General features: G+C 40.6%; 1 protein-coding gene across 19 annotated transcripts in view; it reads right to left on the bottom strand.

Moving 5' to 3' along the window:
- kif1b (kinesin family member 1B) overlaps window positions 1-22,407 on the bottom strand; it is a 40,637-nt gene that overhangs the window by 14,123 nt on the left and 4,107 nt on the right. For 3 of the 19 annotated variants that reach the window (XM_053850373.1, XM_053850363.1, XM_053850372.1), the window contains exons 3-23: window positions 15,143-15,219; window positions 14,886-15,065; window positions 14,622-14,690; window positions 13,983-14,161; window positions 13,442-13,553; window positions 12,987-13,064; window positions 12,845-12,910; window positions 12,649-12,666; window positions 12,344-12,419; window positions 12,033-12,111; window positions 11,803-11,945; window positions 11,348-11,386; window positions 9,641-9,852; window positions 8,949-9,028; window positions 8,782-8,857; window positions 7,858-7,937; window positions 7,407-7,513; window positions 7,228-7,311; window positions 6,895-7,075; window positions 6,491-6,563; window positions 387-492 (exon numbers count right to left, since the gene is read on the bottom strand). In XM_053850373.1, coding sequence (XP_053706348.1) covers window positions 387-492; window positions 6,491-6,563; window positions 6,895-7,075; window positions 7,228-7,311; window positions 7,407-7,513; window positions 7,858-7,937; window positions 8,782-8,857; window positions 8,949-9,028; window positions 9,641-9,852; window positions 11,348-11,386; window positions 11,803-11,945; window positions 12,033-12,111; window positions 12,344-12,419; window positions 12,649-12,666; window positions 12,845-12,910; window positions 12,987-13,064; window positions 13,442-13,553; window positions 13,983-14,161; window positions 14,622-14,690; window positions 14,886-15,065; window positions 15,143-15,219 — 2,115 coding nt within the window. Of the gene's footprint in view, window positions 1-275; window positions 294-386; window positions 493-1,227; window positions 4,797-6,490; window positions 6,564-6,894; window positions 7,076-7,227; window positions 7,312-7,406; window positions 7,514-7,857; window positions 7,938-8,100; window positions 8,164-8,605; window positions 8,648-8,781; window positions 8,858-8,948; window positions 9,029-9,640; window positions 9,853-10,944; window positions 11,017-11,347; window positions 11,387-11,802; window positions 11,946-12,032; window positions 12,112-12,343; window positions 12,420-12,648; window positions 12,667-12,844; window positions 12,911-12,986; window positions 13,065-13,441; window positions 13,554-13,982; window positions 14,162-14,621; window positions 14,691-14,885; window positions 15,066-15,142; window positions 15,220-22,407 lie in introns of those variants that run through there. The other 16 variants (XM_053850364.1, XM_053850365.1, XM_053850371.1 and 13 more) reach the window with 13 other exon arrangements.

Here is a 22,407-nt window from a genome sequence, read left to right as displayed (position 1 = left end):
AAAAAAAAAATTAAAAGTCAGTTAAAATAGCACCTGTAAAAAAGTGGGAGACCATTTATTTGCCTATTCACAGATGTCTGCAAGCAACCGACTGTTAGAGAATGTTCCACATGACTAAGACAGCAAAATGAACAAGCTACTTTTTATTTTAAACATCCACGTCTCCAAGGCGTCCTGGAGACCAGTGCATTAATCATTATGGATTTGAGTAACCACGTGATGAGAATGAAGATGTTAGAGGATTATTTTATTTGCTTTCGTAATACTGTACGCACATCCCAGTAGTTGAGGCTCTGTGTGGAAAATGTGACAGAGAATACACACTTGATTATATTACTCAAAAGCTAAATAAGCCCTGTGAGTGTGTTGAATTTGACTTCACATACCTTCCTCTTCCTCCTCCTCTTCAAGCTCTTCTTCATCTGGCGTCTCCGCTATAAGTGATCGGGTCTCAACCTGTTTCTGAAGTTCCTGCAATTTGCTCTCGTAAACCTGGACACCCACACAGGAGACAAGACAACTGACCATCAGCCCCAACAAGTCAGACAGACTGAAATGATCCATACATTGTTAAATGTAATTTTTTATTTTTTATTGGCAAGGGTAATGTTCCATATCAGGATGAGGAGAGACTAAGGCCTTAACAGAAAACATTGGGCATCTTCTTCTTTGGCTGTTTCCTGAGCAGGTGTAAATGTATCAGCCTTTACCACCCACAGGTTGCTGGTCAAGCACCATGTCATGTCACTTAATACTAGGGAGGATCAATTGTTTTGCCTGCAATACTTTTTTGAAAACAATGAACATTATATGAACATAATTTAATAGAGGACACATGAGGGTTCTCTTGAAAGGGGTTTGCATGTTATGAATCAATTGAAAACCATGACAATGCTTAGCATTCTCATGCAGTAGAAGAGCAGAGCAGTTTGTAGAAAGTGAGTAGACCGTCATCTGATGTGGGCCGTCATCACCATCAACATCAGTGCAGGATGCGCTGTGGCCATGATGACCTCATCCTATTTGTCCAGTGTCTTCTGGGAAGACAATGGAGCCTTTTCATTTGAGGGAAACCTACTCACTGTTGAAATGCAACCAAGTTTCACTAAGAAGCCTGTGTTGTTCCAACATCTATTGACACAATTGATTACACAAGGATAGCTCAAAATATTGTTTCAATACTTTTGAACTCAACAACCCAACACACACTTGACAACATACAAACAGTACCTTGGAGCATGTCAGTTTATTTCATGTTTAAAATGAATCCCCACCCTCACAAGGCTATATTGTATCGTCATTTACAACACTGATGCATTATTCTCATTTGCGCAGACGCAACTTGACAACAAGGAAATCAGATGATAAACACAAGTCACTCAATATTTTCACAACAGTAAACTAAACATTGTCTGGTGGACACTGTAGAATTCCAGCATGGCTTGGGGCCATCAGCACCAGCTGCTACATGCAACGATAGTTTGTTATAACGGAACACTAGACCAGTACACTTATGTGCCATGATGTTTTTGGTTTTTATGAAAGGTCTCCTCCATGCTGAGAGCATAAATTATGTCTTCCAATACAAATGCAAAAATGATACATAAATGGATCAGATCACAGCTTGAATTTCATTTTTCTCCCACATCTCGAACACTAAGTCAAAATAATACTCTTCGATTATCAACAGAAAGGACGGTAGTTAGTGTGCTTTATCCAGAACCACAACAAGACAAAACTGAGGAAGATTTTACAATAAAGTTCTTTCCTTTTTTACTTCAAACCCTTCAAATCTCAGCGATGGGTTTACTACATTCTTTCTGTTTTTAACATTTTGAATATAAAAGAGTATTAATTTTAAGAGTAAAATATGTGCCTATACAATACTGTAATCTATTAAAGGAGGCATACAAAATTCAGTGCTTGTGATTTAGGTAAGTAAAATTACTGGGATTGACCTAACTGGTGGTGTGCACATTAAGCATCTACATGAATCCAGGATCCATAAATTTGCCAGGGGTAACCATCAGTGACCCTGTTATACAACTTATCATGTCAGTCAGTGAAGGGAGGATGTGCATGAGAAAGATAAAATAATTTTAGCGGCATGTGAAAAAGCTGTGACTCGCACATGGAAACACAAAGGTCACACATTAATAGTATTCTTTGAAACTGCAGGGTGAACTTGTGCATTAAGGCTGTTCAAAAAGGCACAACCTACACTTCATTTTCATAACATTAGTATTTCATTTTGTTCAATTGATAACATGAGGTAAAAATGAAGGCAGAGTATTCATTCCCTTCAATTGATAAACAATCATATTAGCTAAACCAGCAGCCGGGTCAAAGGCACTTTTGATAAACCGAGTCATTGCTTTTGTCAAACTGAAAGGTCAAGTTGATGGTATAAATGCAACACAAAGTAAACCTGAAATCATTTCTCTTGTGTCATCTGCATGTAATAAACAGACAATGGTCTCCTGTTCTTGCAAGGCCACGTTCACATTAATATTGAGGTGATTTGGAAACCATAGCATTTACGGAGCAGTGTCAATACAATGAGATACCCTCTGACACAATTCAGAGCATAAGTAGAGCAGGGAGGCAGCAAAAGCAGATATAATAAAAAAGAATAAAGCAGCAATTGATATCCTTGCTTAACCTAGTTTCGGGATGATTTTGTTTTGGACCAGACCGCACTGTTTCATGTAATGGTTCTACTTAATGACCACATTGGTTAAGGAACCCTGTCTGACACCAACTAAGGCACAGCAATGTTGGTCACACATTTGTTCAGCATGCACCAACAAGGCAGACAATTTCTTCGGTCAACTAAAAGGTGAATGTCAGTGTATGTGAGATGAAAATGATGATGAAAATTTTGAGACCTGGAATGTGAACGCAGATTCACGCAGTTGTTTGTGAGTGGATGAGATCATTGATAACAACATTGGATAATGTAATGAAGAGAAATTTGGCAAGGTTATGATATGATTGCACAACAGACACATCATCATACAGGCTGAAAAATAAAAAGGCAGGTGTCCTCTCAAATCCGTCCACTGATGCATAACATTTGAGACGAGGCTGGCTACAGTATAATGTAGATATTATGCTGACAATAGAATGCATTCTTATAATACATACAGTAATATACTTTTGGATCAACCAATTACACACCGACAAAATGAAAAAGTCTGAAACTGTTGTGATCTGTAAGGTTTTTGCCTACAATGAGCATGAGACTGTCAGACTGGGGTCTCTCGGCTGGCTTTCAGGTTGGGAGCGGAATTCTGCCTGCGCATGCGTGGAGGTGGCTGGAAGTGGATTGGGTGGTTGGCAAGGTCAGCAAAATGGTACTGCTGGTATGGGAGGTGACCATTAAAGGAGCCATCGGGAAACATCATGAAACCTGGTGGGTTGCAGGGGGGTTGATGGTGCGGGGGGTACACAGGCTGGTTCTGATAGTGGCGGGGCTGGTAAAAAGCCTGGGAGTGTCTTCTGTTGGTCTCCTGCTGCTGCTGCTGCTGCTGCTGCTGCATTGCTTCCATAGAGCCAGACGGCCGATGGCGGTGGTTCAATGAGTTACTGCGCCCTCGTTCAAGAGGCTGGGGTTGCTGGTTGTTCCTATAGTTGTGTCTATGACCCTGGCTTAACACTGGCTCCAAAGGTTTGCTCCTGTGCTGGACAGTTGGAGGTGGCAACGGAGGCGTGACAGCAATTACTGAAGCAGCAATCTTTTCTGCTTCTGCACAATGACTTTCTCCCTCTTCTTCTTCCACAGCTTCTTTTGGGACCTTGAGCTCCACGACCCGCTCGTCTGTGATGATGATGTGGGTACCAGGGCTCCAGGAGTTGCGGTGCTTGGGGTTACTTTTGAATGGAAAGCGTAGCTTGCGGTCCTCTGGGGGAATAAAGCGGTGAGGTCCGCTTTGTCGGCGCAGCTGCTTAGTAATCTCTTGCTGCTGAATGTTTTTTAAGCGCAACTGTTCTTGCCGCATCAGGCGCAATTGGCATCGTTTCTGAGTCGAATCATCTCCTGAACTTTGGCTGGTAAATGGATCCTCTCCTTTGGCTGTGTCAGAACTTTCAGACGAAGGAGCTTTTTCTTCTTGCGGGCTGGGGGTCCTGGCTACGTTTGTAGAATTATCACAACTAAGTGGCTTTTCTTGACCTTCAGGGGTGATTAGCGGAAGGACCTTCTCCATTTTAACCATTTTATTTCTGAGCGTGCGAATCTCCTCATCCTTCATGTTGTTCTGTTTTTTGACCTCCTGCAGGATGTCTTCGAGTTTATCGATGTGCACTTTTAATTCATCCATCACCACCCCGCTTCCGCGCGACACGGTGGTTAGGACATCCTCTATTCTTTCATCGCCGACTCCTACAGTGTCCCAAACATCCCGAGCCACGGCCCGCCAGGAGTCTCGCTCATTGGGGTCCTTCTTGCTGTAGCTTGCACAGAGCTCCTTCATCTTCACTATGGCTAGAGCCTCGATCTCTTGCCGTGTGTGACGGAAATCGTTGAGCGCCACTTCATAACATATTTCTTTCACAGCCTGGATCTTCAGGTCAGAGATGGTTACCCACTTAGAGTCTTTGGTAATGCGGCGGCGCTGGGGGATCTGGTACATTTTAACCGGCTCTCTTCTCTTCCCACTGCTGGGCAGGCCACATTTTTTCACAATGGTTTGGAGCTTGCTTGGGGGCAGCTTTTCTCTTAAAGAGGTGATCAGTCTCCAACTCTCCTCACAAGACCTCTTATCTGAGTCATCCCCACTATCAGAGTCGCCGTCCTTGAGAAAACAACACAGGAAACAAACCAGATGGTTCCCAAAAAGGAGAAATTAAAAAATGGGAAATCAAAGAGGAGATGAAAGAATGATTCATAAAAGAATTAATAAAAGGCATGTATATGCAACATGGGAACTTATACAGATCTATACAAATTTGATTTTACTTTCTTTTAACTCATTAACAGTAAAGGCAGTCACTATACAAATGAAATATATTTCATACATCATTGCTTTACAATATGTATGATAACATGCAACCTTTTCAGAAATAAGAGACGTAAAGGGAAAAAAACAACATTTAGAGTGGTTCATTGACTTTCTTCTGATTATAATTGTGAAGGAGGGTTAAAAAGGGTTTATATTAATTATTTAATAAGAGAGCTTTGAGAGCTTTCTGTTATTTTCTTGGACAGAAGTACTGTAAACAATATTGTTCCCAATGTTGCATATTTATCAAAAGTAAAGTTAAAGCATGTCTATCATGATCTGAAAAGAATAATCAAATGAATGAGTATCTAATCTGTAGCGCTAACCGATATTTCTCCTCAAATACATACAAGTGATTTAAAAGATGAGTCCAAAACACTTGGCACTATGGCAGGCATGGCATGCAGGATGAGTTTGGAGATTTCCCCCTTTTAGTCCAGAAGATTTACGGTAAGTGTTTAGTACTAGTGGTGTGTTAGGAGACAGTGTCCTTGCAGTCGATCAGAAAGCCAGTAGAGAGAGCAGAAGCAGTGGTGGGGATGTTAATCCACTACAAGAAACATTTGTTAGTCGGAAAAGAATGCAGTTTCTCATTTTGTTGTAGACAAATGACATTACAGATCACAACCAGGAAGTGCAGATATGAATAATGTGGCATATTGGCAACTTTAATTCGATTTTAATTCCTGATGAGAACCAGAATCCCACACTTGCAGCTCTGAACAAAAAGAATCAAGAAAGCCTTTGTTTGGCTAATTCGACTGAAGCACTGGAAAGTTTGTGTTGGAGCCATGCCGCTCAGTGTTGGCAAACAGAGGTGGCCAAAGAAGTCAATGAGAAACCACATTGTCACTATCAGTCAAAATCTAAAACATGAATGTACTGTTATAACAATGCATTGTACATTTCAGCAACTGCATTGAAAATAACAAACTCAAGATAAAATCTAATCAAAGAAAATCAACAGCCAATTTAAAGTAGATCAGCTCAACAGCAAACACAGCAACTGAGTCCAGAACCAGAAGAGAACAAGTTAAGAAATCATGCTATAACCATGAACCATGCAAAAGCAGCTCAATTTGAGTTTATTCCCAATACCCACACGCGAACACACCTTATTAAGCATTGCTGTACGATGCTGCTTTGCATGATTCAAATCAACTACAGAAGAAACATGAAGGGATTTGAAAGGGGAAAGACTCTTTTGGCTGATTCAAATTAGCTACAGTTAACCCCAAGAATAAGGTGAATAAAAGCTCATCTGTCTCAAACCAGAAAATACATCCATGCAAGAGGGACAGACATGCGCTATATAGATCATTCATCTCAAAAGTGTCAGAGTGAGAATTAGTACTAGTCATATTAAATCCAGACCAAGACGGTCCAACATACTAGCTAGGATATAATGACTCAGAAATATGCTTCTATATGTCAAAATGCAACTTGAATAGGTCTAGTTTCAGTTAGAAGAAAACAGATTAACTCACCAGACGCTGCTGCTCCAAGAGTTGATCGGCTTCTTCTTTTTCTTTTTTGTACAAGATTTCCATCTCAGTGAGCCTGAAGTGAGAATGGTCATAGTTTGTAAAATGCACTCCACAGTAACTGCATTTTTCCATGCTTACAACTGCAACTGCCCATTAAGTTTGGAAATCAACTCCCCTTCACTATATTGAGAACTTCTCTTTGATTCCACCTGGCAAGAAGATTGCATATGTCTGCCTTTTAAGTTCCAAATGTTTCCCACATAACCCATAAACAGCTCACCAGTATCTTTCATCCCGGGGACAGGCTAAACTGTGGTATATATATTAGCGTATCCTGAAGACGTGCACACATAAGTGCCCTAGATAATAGTTAGACATGTTAAAGAGACAGACAACTAAAATACCTCTTCTCCATCTCCTGCTTCATGTCAATGCCTTGCTTCTCCAATAACTCTCGTTGAGCAAAAGTCCAGTCCACCGGTTCCACTGGTGTCTCAGCTGTGGGTGTTTTCTCTCTTTCAGCCCTGGCTTGTTCCGGGTGGTTGAACCGGAACACGTGGTTCTTTCCCATAATGATACGGTTTCCTGAAAGAATTATTCATATATGATTTCATTCTTTAAAGCAACAGTTCCACTGTCATAAAATAAAACAGGGTCAAAACTATTTGACTAGTCCTCAGCCACATGTACTCTTGTTTTATTATATCCTTGAGCTATTAAGGGATTAGGAATAATACCTGAACGTAGCTGGATAGCATCCTCAACTCGCTTGCCATTGACATAAGTTTCTGATCCTTCACATGGCACCAGCATGACGACCACTAGGAACAAAACAAAGTTACTCAAACTCCTGTACATGGACACATCAGGTATCCCACGCACACACTTCATAACCAGTGATGTCATGATGTCTTACCATCGCCATTGGCATTTCTCTCACTGCAGAATATGCAATGTTCTTCTCTGATATGAGCACCACTTAAGACAATATCCTGTCTTCTTTCAGCATCTGCCTGACCCACCCTGCAATGATCAAATACAAAAAAGGATGAATGAAAGATGCATTGCCCCAACAAGACAACAGGCTGAAATTGACTTTGTTTACCTTTTCTGCCACATAAATATGACATACAACCTTTATAATAGATGTATCATATAGAACAGCCGAGACAGGGATTTGAAAGTGGGCAAGGTTTTGCCATTATAGTGCAACAAATGTCATAGACGCCGACTTTACTAAAAGTCCAATGTCAGGTTTATGAAAGAAAAACTGAAATTTAAACAAAGCCCAAATGTGATGCCAGAGTGATGGTATATTTGAACGTTAGCATAACTATACTGAATTATTTTTATTGAGGAACACATACCTTGTAATTCCATCTTTGATGTAGTAGAGCAGACACTCGGACATGAGGGGATCCTCATTCAAGTTCACCAGGTGCGGAGTCTAAAAACCAGGCAGACGGTTCATTCTGGCATAGTGGATCAGGTTCTGCACACTATTTATCTGATACACAGCTGGCCATACAGTCATTACACACACTAACTACATTGTTGCTATATTTAAGTACAAATCCTTGACAAACACTAAACTACTTGAACACACCAACCTTCTTTGGGGAGAAGACCCCATTAAAGTCTGTATAGAGATCGCATGACTTCTCAATGAAATTCTAACCACCATCAGGCAGAAACAGGTAAGAGGCATGAAAATTTGAACAGAAAACGCATTAAAACAAAACAACAGGAAGATAATCTATGATACATTCTTCATCTGACAGAGGATATAACATCTTTCCACGCCAATCAAACACATAGCAAAGAAAATAAGGAGGAAAGCCATTGCTAGAGATTGAATGTGCCACTCAGCTATTAGCAGCTCAATAACTTGCAGGAATAATCCTGAACTCTAAAGTCAAATAATCTACTTTGTTAAGAAGATTATAGGAAATTCAACCTCACAGGATTTGCTACTGCTAATAAGGCAACTAGTCACTACAAACATTGAGCAATTTTACACGGCAGAGAGTAAACATTGAGCATCTGGTCTGTAATTTTCAAAGTCATCACTATCTCATGAACCAACAAAGGTTGAACACGATGATATTAACAAACCTCCTTTACTGGAAAACAATCAAATTGCCTTTCATGGTTAAGCTGAGAGCATGCAAGGACAAATCATCAAGGAAAGGGAGAGAGGAAATGATAAACCAATGAGATAAGTGAATGAGAAGTGAAGACGGTTATCACAGGGGAAAACAGATCACAGAAGTGCTGGCTTGATAACCCACCTTTTTAGGAGAAAATACACCTAAGGTTCCTCCATCTTCACGGATTGCCACACCCATCTCAGCTAGCAATGCCTCTCTACAAAAAGAATGAGCATTTTATTCAGTAGTAGAACGTGATACATGTTGGATTGCTTATTCACAGGCGTTCATCTTTCCACATCACTAACCTCTCCATGCGGATGGCTTCCGTCTTGCGCAGTTTCTCTTCCCAGGTTTCATTGAGCTCAGCAATGATCTTCTCTGATTCCTGGGGACACCATGTGAATCAGCAACGTTTAATAAAATCACAGATGCACTCAGCATATTTTTAAGCAGATTGATATTTTGCTTCTTGCGATCCACAAACAAATGTTGCGAAGTAAATGAGTTGCTTTAGTAAGACAAATGTTCAATAAATATCTCATTTAATATCATCACTGTTCATCTTGTGCCTTGATGATTTAAAATAGCTGCAACGGCAAGTATGAACGTCACAATTCCAGCCATATATATATTCGACAGAATCTATTTTGGTCCATTTTCCCACCCATTTATGTGGTGTTTGACGTCACTGGAAGACGGCCTGACTGGGCAGCTTAGTTGTCATGGAAACTGCAGCCTTTCATGGTTGTTATCAGCTGCTCTGAATGTGAGGGATATGAAGGATTGCGGGGGATAATAGGTGGGCTCAGATTAAATATTATGATTAATTAGCAGCTTCTTTTTTTATTTATTGAAGTCATTCATTTCATCCCCTTAGTAAATAAATGAGACTTAAGGAGCCGCAGTATTCTTGGTGGTATGTTTAAGGTTGAGCTTGTTCCTCTAGGAGGACAAAGTTTGAAGAAGCAGCAGTCCTTGGAAGTGGCCTGAACCTTACCTTTAGTCTTTCAATGGCCTCCTCTCCTCCGGGTGTTGACATGATGCGCTCCTGGATACTAGTGGCCGACTGTAGGCCACCCTGGTTGCACAGCAAACCAGACGACGGTGAAGCTGTCAGAGAACCGATAGGCGCTGTGGAGAAATGGCCAGGCCGTTGATTCTCTGAGGCTATCAAGTATCTATTCTTATTGTTGTGAAAGTCTTTCAGGTCTGAGCCAACAGCAAGAGAAAAGAAGGAGAGGGAAATGGAGAGTACAGAAAGGATGGTGAAGTATGGGTAGTAAACACAAAAGATGAAAAGGAATTAAAACACCAAATATGAGGAGAAGAGATAAGGGAAAGGATGGGAGGAGAGAAAGACACAGGGCAGGGAATGTAAGATGTTGTCCAACAACAGGTAAACAACAGAAAGACAGTTTTCACTCCAAAGCTAGACGAAGTGTGTTTGTTTTTTCAGTCCATTGAAATGGAAAACATCTTGATTTTGCGTTTTAATTTGAAGTGAAAACTGCCATAATTGCATTTGTAAACAAGTGAAATTCAGTTCCGAAGTAGAGCCTGTCTTCACAGAGCAATGAAAGCTCGAGCCACATGCCACCAGAGTTCTGCCTGCAGTCAAGCATTTGGATTTGTTGTGTACATTTTCAAGCGTTTGAAAATGCACTTGACACGTCAAGACAATAGAAAAAACAAATCTCCAGGACATCAGGGGACTTAAACCGGCTACCTACTTCAGCACAGCAGATGGGAAATAAATGATGCGTGTGAAACAAGGATTCTCTTCAAATTCTCTTAAAAATACGTCAAACAAATTCAGTATAACCACATTCATCAATCCGCAGCCAAAAGCTTAAGCATCATAAACAATAACAAGAACAACAGCATTGTTATGCAGCAATCAGGATCCATTTCCATCGGTTTACTCACAAAATTTCGCTTTATTTCATTTCAACTGCTCTCAGTCTTCTTTTAAATCCATAACTTATTTAGTTATAAATGTAGTTTACAATCTTTGCCAAAGATGGATTTAACACCAGCAGAACAGATTGACTTTTTACAGTAGAAGTCCATTTGCAGACCTCAAAATATTCCCTTATTTTAATGCAAATCCACTGCCTGTTCCACTTTGAACTGTTAAACCTACATCTTTACAGCAGCATCCAGGAGATGAGGACAACACTAGGGCAACGGATAGGGATTACTGGAAACACAATCAAATGTGACTATCTCACCAGCTAATGAAACTAATGCTCTTTTAATACCATTAGAAAGGCATCTACTCAGAAATGACTAAGAGGGCACCTTTACTTTTGTAGCTCGAAACCTCAGTCTGAGAACCAAGAGGTGGCAGTCTGAAGGTTTGTGGACTTTCACCTGCCATGAATAATTAACAAAATGGAAACATTAGGTGACAAAATGAAGGGGAATGGATGCTCAGCAATAGGCTTGTCTAAAATAGAAACATATCTAAAAGCAACATCAGTAGTGAAGTCTATTTTTTACAGTACACCAAACTACCTAATTCTAATGCAGCATAACATACATGCTAGTAGCATGCTAGCCAGCACATTAAAGGAAAGCCTTGCAGTTCAACAGCTGCTGCGCTGCACCTCATGCAAGGCTAGTAGCAAACATCATAAAAAGTTAGGACAAAAGCGCCGTTTGCTATAAAGGTACCAGACAATGCAACTGCACATATACACACATTTGATTCCACTTGAGCAATCATCCCCCATTGGATCTACTGAAGGAAAGCAGGAGAAGATGAAGAGGATCAGAGGTCAGCAACAAGAGGTAGGAAGAAAAGGTTACAGACATCTCTTCATGAGTGAAATTGCAAGAACAGATGAGATGACTTGTTAGGACAATTAGACATTATTAGTGCGTATTAGTGTCGCACATAGCAACAATTACATTTTGTCAAGCACACAACAGGATTAGGTAGACCTGCATTTCTGTTGGACTGAGAAATGCTGAATATTCACATGAAGTATTTTTATATTAATTGAAGTGAAGAGTTATTAACTGAAGTAAGTTGTGAGGTTGAGTGAAAAAATGAAGCCAATTTGACAGTGAAGAGAGAAGACGTGAGCTCACAGTTGGCCCGAAGAAGTTTGACAGAAGTTTGGATTTGTCTGTTTGTGCAGGCGATAAACTCACTGTCCAGGATGTCTCCCAAGCCCTGGGCACGGAGCAGTTCCTTCAGTCGCGCCACTTCATCCTTAAGGTCACGCACCAGCTTATTATTGGGATCCTCATTGATAACAGCATTGCACTTGATGTTCTTTGCTCGGTCGGCATACCTTGGAAGGACAAATCCAAGTCAGTTAGAAAAATGTTCAGAACTGTGAAGATGTACAAAGATGTCTAAATGGAGACGGGAATCTTACCGAAGCGTACTGAGGGTTTCATCGTAGTTGATATCTGCAGGACTGAGGGCGGCGACCATTGCTGTTCTGGAGTTTCCACCTGGCAAAAGAGAACTAGGCTTGTAACATCATGGAATGGTAAATTGTCAGTTTAGGACTACATGCCTTTGTCATTTCTATAAAGATTCACAGGAACTTTTGTCCTTTAGAATATACTCTTCAATAAAAAAAAAATATCACCGTGTATGAATTTCTTAACATGCAGGAGCTGACTACAATCCTCTCAGGTAATTACAAATAATGCATGCCTAATTATTGTGTAATGAACTTACCAAGGTTTTCCCTTAACAGCCATGTCAAAACAGAATCTCTGTATGGGATGAAATCCGTCTTCTTCTTTTTCTTACTCTGCAATGCAGAAGCCAATGTTTAACATAGTCAGAGTAGAACTGGAACAGTGCTGCAATTATTCTGACAAATGTGCTGTAAAATTAATAAAGAGGGAAAGGACAAAAAAGAGCCACAAGTAGTAGGAGTAGTAGTAGGAGCAGTAGTAGTAGTAATACACTGTTAATTGGTCAAAATTTGACTCAAAAATAGGAAAAACAGAAGGAGGAGGATGAAGGTTAGGTTTTACCTTGCTGGTACAATTATCCTTGGCAAGCAGGTAACAGAGGAGTAACATTAGAAAAACATTCAGGGCAGGCATAACAGGATGCCAGGAGACAAACGTTTATTTATAGAAGACAAGAGTTGAAAGTTGGAAGGGAGAGGGGTTAATGGAGGTTTTCTAAAAAACAAAAGAAAGGTTAAATCAGAATAATCACACTTACCACTTCAGCCAGTGCAGAGATAACCTTTCCCAATGTGGTGAGGGACTTGTTAATATTAGCTCCCTCCTGTAAACGGAATGAAAGAAATAATGGTTGTTCTGGTTCAACATTTTTCTGCTTTTACACATTCATTCTACCACACCTTTAGCCGGGTGCCTTTGGCTCCTGTGGAATCTGCTCGTTCGCTTCCGGCCAAGTCTACCAAACTAATCTTGCTGACCTGGAATAGGAAAGTGACATATTGAGTGCAATTCATGCAATTTTTACATTTATTTTTAAACACTTTTGAAATCTATTTTTATACTGGGAATCTCACATGGCTCAGTGTGGGTTTTTTTCAGCATTTTGTGCAAAAAAAAAAAAAAAAAAACAAAAAAAAAAAAACTTGAACGTATCTGTGAAGTCACATGACTTAATACAAAGGTCATTGTGTTTGGAAGGACACAGATGTTTTTGTCTCTCAACAATTGACCGAATTCCGATGCATTCTTTCACTTCTGTCAACATTTGTTAGACTTAACTGAAATATCAAAGCAGCAAAAACAGCTGGGACAATCAACTTGAACATGGTATTAAAGGACACTTGTGTCACCTGACCTTCTCAGTAGAAAGGTCCGTCTCACTGTCATGTTTCCTTTGTGTGAAGACGATGGTGAAGACAGCGTGAGACCTGCTGCTGGTCTCATTCATGTTGGTAGCAGCCACCGTTCTGAAGAGGAGAAGAAATGAAGGGGAAAATGCAATTTCTTTAATATTATTAGCCACTTGTAGTCTTGGTGTAATTTCATTGGGTTTTAGACGCATTATAGAGAATTGAGTTTAAGGGATTACTTAGCCGAGGTAGCAGGATAATACCACGCAGACACAACTACTGAGGCCTACGGAGACAGATTGTCACAGGGGAGATACGGGTTTTACACAGCTAGTTCTAGAAATAAGCTTTCTGAGTCAGCAGAAGAAGATTAGGGAGATGTTCGCTCCTCCCCACAGGACTCTCGTGACACACATAAGGAAGCACACACAAATGCGTGAAATACTCTGTTATTATGCTATTATTATATAATATTATTCTATTATTTTGTGCACTGGTGACAAGCGTCTCACCCAGTATTTCCTTGAATTCCATGGTGTGACTCACCGCGCCTTGTTTCCTGCATCCATGAGATCAGCGATGTCAGTGTAGGAGGTAACCGCCAGCTTGGACAGATCTTCCACATAAGGACCTAGAAGAGGATGTTCCCGCACCCGCAAGTTTCCTTTGTTCTTGGGATTGAGCAAATCTCTGACTCGTTCACAGTAGATCTCCATGTAGCTGACCTGCAAGCAAACACACCTGATGTGAGGATCGGATACCAGAGTGTTCAGCAGAGGAGAATGGGGGTATTTATGATGACTATCCCTCCTTTTAATCCCACATGGTTTTCTATATGATTTCTTGCAATAAACATTCTAAATTTAAATGTACTCCAAATGTCATGTGACTGGAAAAGTAGACTTCACCTCATTTAGTCAATTTCAAACAGAAAGCTTCTACAGCCGTTAAATTATTTAGAGATTATTCTTCAACCGAGAAACTGTCAGCGTTGCTCCAGTTCTTTCTGAAGTTGCTCACCCTAGATGACCTCTGCTTTTTTAAAAATTTGATTCTTAATTTAGCTCATGCAGTATTCGAATACCGTCTTTTTTGCGTCTTGTTCTATAACAACCAAACTTTCAGGCTGCATCAACTTTCTTAATATCAGATAGAACGCAACAGTAGGTGGAAAGTCTCACTCACCTCCACTGAGTAGGAAAGCTCCTCGTTGTTGCTGCTCTCATTGATCTTCTCAAAGAGATCTTCACAAAGCTGAGACAAGAAGGATAGCACCTTCATCAAGACTTTTCACACATGACTTGCAAAAATCATGATGACAATATAATCAAGTCAGTCAGCCACATCATATTTGAAATTGGATACTTTTCGTAACTACTAGCTGCCAATATACACACATTAAAGGAGCAAAAGCAGAGCCTCGCAATCCAGTTATAATGCAGTACTTACCATGGGGATGATTCCTTCCTGCCCCTCCTCCTGTTTCCCCATCATAGTGTAGGATTTGCCAGCTCCTGTCTGGCCGTAGGCAAAGATGCAGACGTTGTAGCCTTCAAAGGCATGTGCCAGCATTTCTTTACCAATGTCATTGTACACAAGATTTTGTGATGCAAAGGTGGGATCTTCTGGCTGTTGGAGAAATAATCAATGAATTAAAAACACAACCTTGAAATTGGTCATTGAGATAAAACGAAGCATCTGCTCACCGTTGTGTGGGACCAGTAGGAGTAATCGAAACTGAAGGTCTTTGCTGGTTCTTTTGGGGCTTTGGGATTGAGAATAGCTGTGGAAGAAAAATAGCAATGAATTCTGACATGCAATCGTCTTATTTTCTGCTCACAGTCACCCAGTGAAGTCGCTTGTTTGTGCAGATGACTTGACTTGACTTGTTAACTATATTTAAAAATGTTTTCATTTAAACCCTCAACAAAAGCGTTTGTGTGAAGTATGCTCTCCTAAGAGAGCCGTTCCTCTCAATGGAATGACACCATTACACTGCTCAACAGTCCCTCATGGCCACACAAACCTTTTTTAATGAACAAGAATCTGCAGCCATGTTTGGAATGTCCTCCCTCAGAGCCAAGCATGCTGCATCAACAGAGTCACAAACCAAGCTTTTCATTCTGAACTAGACATAAAAAAATACCTGAAGAGTATTCAGACTTAACTACAGGATGGTTGCTGCTACTGATCGTGTTTGTGTAAGCTTATAGTAGAGAAAGCTCTTACAATGACTGACGCCGTCTTGTTTCAGTCAATATGAGTTCATTCAGGCCAACAGAAACAGTACTCAAGCCAATATGCTCAGGTTGTGGCAGACAAAAATTCTAAGGAGAGACAGAAATAAGCATACAAGTCTGGCGCACCGAAATTGTTCTAGTCCAGTTGTTCTTTTCTTTCTGTTCTTCTTCAGGTTGTAGAGCCTTCATTGGTCTTTTTACGGGTTTTATTCTCAGCAACAGGATCAGTCTTTTGCATAGAACAGCAGGCTTCAAATATAATGACATATAATGAGGACAGGATCTACAATACAGATCTAAAGCAGCAAGAATGGACAGAATTCTGACTAGATTTAACAAAAACAAACCCACAATAATTACTCCAAAACTTTAAATATCTCTTTAGTCATCAGCACTAAAAGGGAAATAAAATGAAGGTCTCGGTCCTTAACATGAGGATGCCTGAAAGGCCTCAGTATCAAGATGTTCCCGACTGAGAGCCTAATGTGTGCTTAGGATTGCAGCACACTTATCAATAATGCAGGGGATGTGGAGAGACGGGGATTGCATATCGCCCTGCACAGGTCACATGTTGACTGAGAGACACACATTGTCCTCAGGATGCAGAACACATAAACATTATGCAAAAAAAGTCATGTAAATTTCACAGCTTACAATCAAATGACAGAAATGAGCCAGTAAAAAATAAAGAACAAATTCAATCATGGTCAAGGGTAAGAGGGCTTCCACACTTGGCACTGAAAAATGATACAACAGGACAGGTGTCTAAATAAATCCTCAATTGACCTCTGACCTGCCTCCAAAGGGAAATAGCAACCAGAGTATGAAGAAATGAAGTAGGGATTTAAGTTACCAACATACTCATTACCCTTTCCTAGAACAATCTACAGGGGCCAGCAAGACAGTCCATCTCAGTGCCAATGAGTCAACTGAAGTTTAAAATAGAAATATGATAGGACTGAGGGAAGGTTGGGGAAAAGCCCATGACACTAACCAGTCAAATGGCACCGTTGCTGCCACTCAACATGATCCTCAGGCGCATGTAAGAAACACTACTTATGCAAAAGATTTCCTAACAGTAAAATAATAGCCAGCAAAAGACAGCTACAGTATATTTCCCATTTAAAACATGACCAACACATACGCACTCTCTACACATGTACCTACATGTGCTACTATACTGTGACTATATTGACAAATTAATTTGATAGCATGCACCACCCACCAAAATTCTTCTGTGACCCACTTTTATCTTTCAGGTGCATTCAGGAACTGCATCATTTTAGTCACCTGACATGGCCGCCTATAAATGTTTAACAATACCAGAATGAAATCCCACACAAAAGTGGCCTATATATTCCATCCTGAGTCATTATTGTGCCACAGTTTTAAAGGCAAGTCCTTTTTCAGTCGATGACGCTGCAGAACAGAGATGCGGTAACAAGGAGCACGAAGCAGGATGTCAATGAGGAATATTTGCTTTCCGCTTATAGTAATAATTTCCACATGCGTCACATCCTTGTCAGAACAGACGTATCAGGCTGCCTGGTAAACGTCATCACTTTCATTCTCCACCATGGCAACAGGTATATGGCTCGACTCAGGTTGCCATGGCAACCTTAACTTGGAACCGATGGAGGATTCAGAATATTGCATCCTGTCTCCCTCAGATTCATTGAAATGCATTATCATTCATGTATTATTATAGTCATTTCCTAAATAGAGATTATCCTATGAAGTATTTAAACCAGTTAAAGCAACTGAACTAAAAGCTTTTCAATTTGAAGTAAGACATTAAGCTACTTATCTCGTCAGAATCTAGAATCCAGAAACAGCACGAAAAAAATCCAGAATTAAAGTGAAAAAATAAAGATATGAATGGAAATGTGTCAAATGGAAATTACAGAACAAATGACCAATAAAAAATGAAAACAGTAAACAGACATGGCCATGTAGCTGTGTTTTTTTGGTTCCTGCTCAGCAGGATGAAGTGTTGATGGGTCTCTCGTCACTGTAGGAGCTTTGGCATTTCATGGCAGGGTGGATACCTGTTAACTAACCACATCCGGGTGCGTAAAGAACATCACTCAGTTGGTAGGAGCCAGCAGACATTTTGTGTTTCCGTGCTCAACTTGGGTCCTATAATCCACCCTGGAAAGCAAAGACTCCCACACTAATGAGGCTGTTAGAAGGTCTCAGAACAGCAGATGGGGTCTAAAAGCTCGAGCCAGTCAACTGAGAGTAGCAGACAAACAAGGTCTTCATTGGCTGAGCATAACATTGAATAACCCTCAGGGAGGATCACGGCTCTTACAGCTCTACCTGATCAATGTCTGCTGTTTGATCAACAGAGGACAGTGTTTCAATAAACTCAGAAGTCATGAGCTATGTGTACAGGACATTTATTTTTCCTTATTTTAAAATGGAAAAAAAACAGGACACCCTATTCTGCTCAGTTGAACACTAACAACAATCGCTATTAGCATTTGCTGTACTTCCAGATCCACAGCAACTTTAAAAAACGTCCATTCCTCAACACAAACCTCAAACATTTGGGTTAACAAACTGGGTCTGTTAACCAAAAACCAGGATAACAATGTAAAATGCTCAGTCTGTCCAAGATCAATTTATATCAATGACTATAAATCAGTTTGTGTAGCTTATGTTGTATTGGAAAGTGTGTGATGGATACGTTGCTTGGTTGCTGAAGCTGTTGAACAGGTGACAGAGATGCCAGTGGATGCAGCCCAAAGCTCAGGGCTATAAGTAGTGTATGAGCATGGGAGCGCACATTTGACAAACAGCTGAGCTTGTCGCAGCCACAACACTGGCCACACAACGTCTCCAAAACAGAAACTCCAAACATCCTTGCAGCTCAATTAGCCTTAAAACTGACCGTAATTTCACAGATAAAAATTCACTAGTTCCAAAAAGGACTATTGAAAACACAATTCATCATCATTAATGTTATAGGTGGATATCTACAAAACAACGCTAATGACTGTTACGTCACTGCGGCGCCTGATCACGCAGCTCTATGCCCTGGAGAGGAGAAGGTGCATCGAATTCCGAGCCTTTGAGAAGTCCTCATGCATCGTAATGAGGCAGAATTGACGTTGATTTAAATAGAACAGTCATTGTGCATGAGTAAAAAGGTGACTCAATTAAAACTATACAGTGAATATCAGCATTACAAAAACGTAAGGCAATGAAATCCACAAACGCTGAAGATGTGAGCAGAAATAAGAGCAGAAGCTTTTGAAAGAGGAGCTGTCTAGATGGAGGGGCAAAATACAGGAAGACACCAGAACAATGGAATGAACACAAGAGCCCATACAAAACATGTTAGGTAATCTGCTATGACAAGGGTCTATGTTCCCAGTTCCCCCACAATCACAATGACCCTGTTTACACCATTCATATCCCTTTGCATTCAACACCTGACACAGATATTAGATTGACTTTTATCTGGCACATTAAAATAATTTCATAAAATGTCATAGATGCGCTTACTATTTGGTCATGTAACTCAACTGTGTCACAGTTCACACTGACGTTTATCCTCATCGCAGATCGTCATGTTTATCATATACGTAGAAAAAAAAAAATTTTTCCATCTAGATGATTTAGTGCTCAGATGAAAGTGTGCCGAATTAGATTTGTCCACTTAGCAAGAAAAAAGTGCACAGGGGCGCAGTGAGTTGTGGCCAGCATGCCAGCTGTTTCAGCTCCGACCACTGTCTATTTATACAGCAGCAGATGGCAGCCAGTGCTCAGCATGCCGACAGAATGTCAGTGACAGGAAGGAATGGACAGATTTTAGCCGCCCAACCTTTCCGCTGAACTCTTAGCCAAACCATACATTGCTCCTCGGCCACAGACACTGATGGCTACAATAAAAATGCAACGGCCTTTTGATGCGTGCGGCTCCAGAATAACAGGGGCTTCTGGAAAGTGGAATGAGACACAAGGAAAACATGCTAACCCAGCAGGACTCTATTCAGGATCTAAAAAAACACAAGTGGGAACAAAGAGATGGGGATATCAGGCAGTGGTGGAGATGAAAGCCGAAAGGCACTCAAAACCTCCAGTAGACGTACTTACACGTCAATCAACGTCTGTCACACCATTATGATTGACATGAATTATAATTTGTGTATTTATGACAATCACCAAGTAATATGACGAATACACACCCTGCAAATGCAAAATATATTTGTCTTTAAAACCAGTCTTATCAGGTGACACATGACGAACATGAGAGCTGCATAAATATCATTCCACAAACTTGCAAGATATAATGATAAAGTTTTTATGTTGGTGCAGAGACATCAACAAGTGACATCCTCCCACATGACATTGTTTTTTGTGTGAAATGTCAACAGGCGTCAGCAGGTTAAAAATGTCCTTGAACAACGACAAAGTCATTGGATCTGAGCAGGGTGTTGAGAGAACAGCGCAGAAATACAGAGGCCCTTATATTCAGCGCTCACAACAGGCGTCCATTTTACTGAGCTGTGACCTGGATTTTCAACAACTAGCCCCCAACTCTGAGACTTGCTTTAAATGCTTTCAGGCTTTATGTAACCAGCATGACATCATGATCTCAACTGTAGCATGCAGATCTCCAGTTAAAGTCCCCAAAACAAACAGAGAAGAAAGAAGGATGAAGGGAAGGCAACTGGCAACTGTAACCTCTATCACAGTATATTAAACATTATAGTAGCTACTAGCAACCATACACTTTGTACACATATCTGGGATGAAGCATACACAACAACATGTGTATTTCATGATGTGGTCACAATATTGAAAAAACAAATTTGTCTAAGCGGCTATGCTTTTGTTTTTGTAGTTGTTGTTGTGTTTTGGTGCTCATGACAACAAAACTAAGCCGAAAGCAGCGACCAGGGTGAAATCCAGTGAGGGGAGGCGAAACGAGGTGAGACAGGGTGAAATTGAACAAAGTGTCCTAAGAGGAGAAAATTACAGATGCAACTCACATAAAGGGTATCTTTTGAATTGGATCAGTGTAAAATGAAGAGAAAAGTGACATCTAATTCAGCAACGCGATTAAAACTACCATCCTTTCTTACAACTGAGAAACACAATATAGTGTATGTGTATCATGTTGACCCATTACTTTGGGATTAATGTTGACTGTATGATATTAACCCTCGAGTTGCCACATGAGTGTGCATGTCAACCTTCATGACAAAACAGATTGATCTATCTGAGATTGTAGTCAAGGAGCCTCAATTGCAGAGGGAAGGAAACGATTCAACAAACCTAACTACCAAACCTGTGGCTGAGCTGAAAATGAACAACAACTAACATTTATTCCAATTCTCCTGAAACCCATCAAATGTCATCGAGTGTACTAAAAGTTAGTCACATAAAGATGGGACTGGATTATTGAGATGAGATACATTTCCGCTCTCTTCACAGGGAAATAAAAAACATACATCGCACACAAACATGCATTTCAATTGGACACCATTTTAAAATGCTCATCATGTCCTCTGCTAACCGAGCTATGGTACACGATGCTGCCTCACGCTGTCCTACACGTGAATAATGCTCGTGCCTGACTTTCACCATCACTGCTGCTGTGGCTGCTCTCACATCTCCCATCCCCCATTCAGTCAGCCTCACTCCATTTCTACTCGGCTCATCACTGAACAAACTACTATGAGAGACAGAGGCACACATTTGATAAACAACTCCTTGCATTATGAAAATGATCTCAGATTTGGATGCCAAGTACTGTTTCAGAACATCGACCATTTGTTTCACATAGCCTGAAATAGCAAAAAAACAACGCGTCTGCATAAATTTCAGGTGCGAACTCAGAGGAACATCCAGTTTGACAAGTCATAAGTTAGTGGTTAGGTAAATAGTTGCAGCATCAGAGCAAAGAAGCACATCTAATAGCTCAAGGAAAGTAAGTGGAAAATGGAGCAGGCAGTGATGAGTTGGCAAGAGATGTGGACGGAAACCGCAACTGTCTTGGTCAACTATAGAACTAGAAGGCATTTATCACTTTCACTTGCTGACCTCTGACACTTAAAGTAGCATTCCAGCATTCTGCCAAAGTAGGATTTGTAGTTCAGGCATAAATACCTCTGAGAAGACACATCAACTAATGGCAAAAACAAATGAGAACCCTGCAGGATCCTCACACTTCATAGGATCTAGTTCAATTCAATTCCATTTGCTTCACTAAATTCAGTATTGACTACTACTAGTTCAAGGTATTGTCACTAGAGCCGGCTGAGATTTCACAACTTCAAAAGAGGAATTCGAACAACAGTCTGTAAACAACATTGCTGCATGTTCACACTCTTAAAATGCTCCAATGATTGCTACATAAAAATGGCAACAGCAGAGATTTAGGTTAGTGGGTAAAACTTCCGACATGAAAATGACCCATTGGACTATTGACCACTTCTCTGTCAATAACAGTTCCACGATACAGCTGGTAACGCACAGCATCTGCTTCGAGGTTCAGACTGGAATGCAAGTCTGCTCAGTAAGTACATATGGTTAAATTCCCAGGCTCAAAACAATCTCAACATGAGGTGACAAGAATGTGACACCCTGAGCGGCGTGTGCAAGTGTGCGTACACCTGCAAGGGTCACTGGGATTACAGAGGCTACAGGGTGTGGCGACCTAGAGCAAGCTGGCAGATTACCGTTCTTAATCAGGTCAATCGGCACAGTCTGCACAG

This window comes from Synchiropus splendidus, chromosome 18 (assembly GCF_027744825.2).
Source record: "Synchiropus splendidus isolate RoL2022-P1 chromosome 18, RoL_Sspl_1.0, whole genome shotgun sequence".
Classification (NCBI taxonomy): Eukaryota; Metazoa; Chordata; class Actinopteri; order Syngnathiformes; family Callionymidae; genus Synchiropus; species Synchiropus splendidus.
The sequence above is the reverse complement of the archived record's forward strand: the minus strand, read 5'-3'. Positions and strand labels throughout refer to the sequence as shown.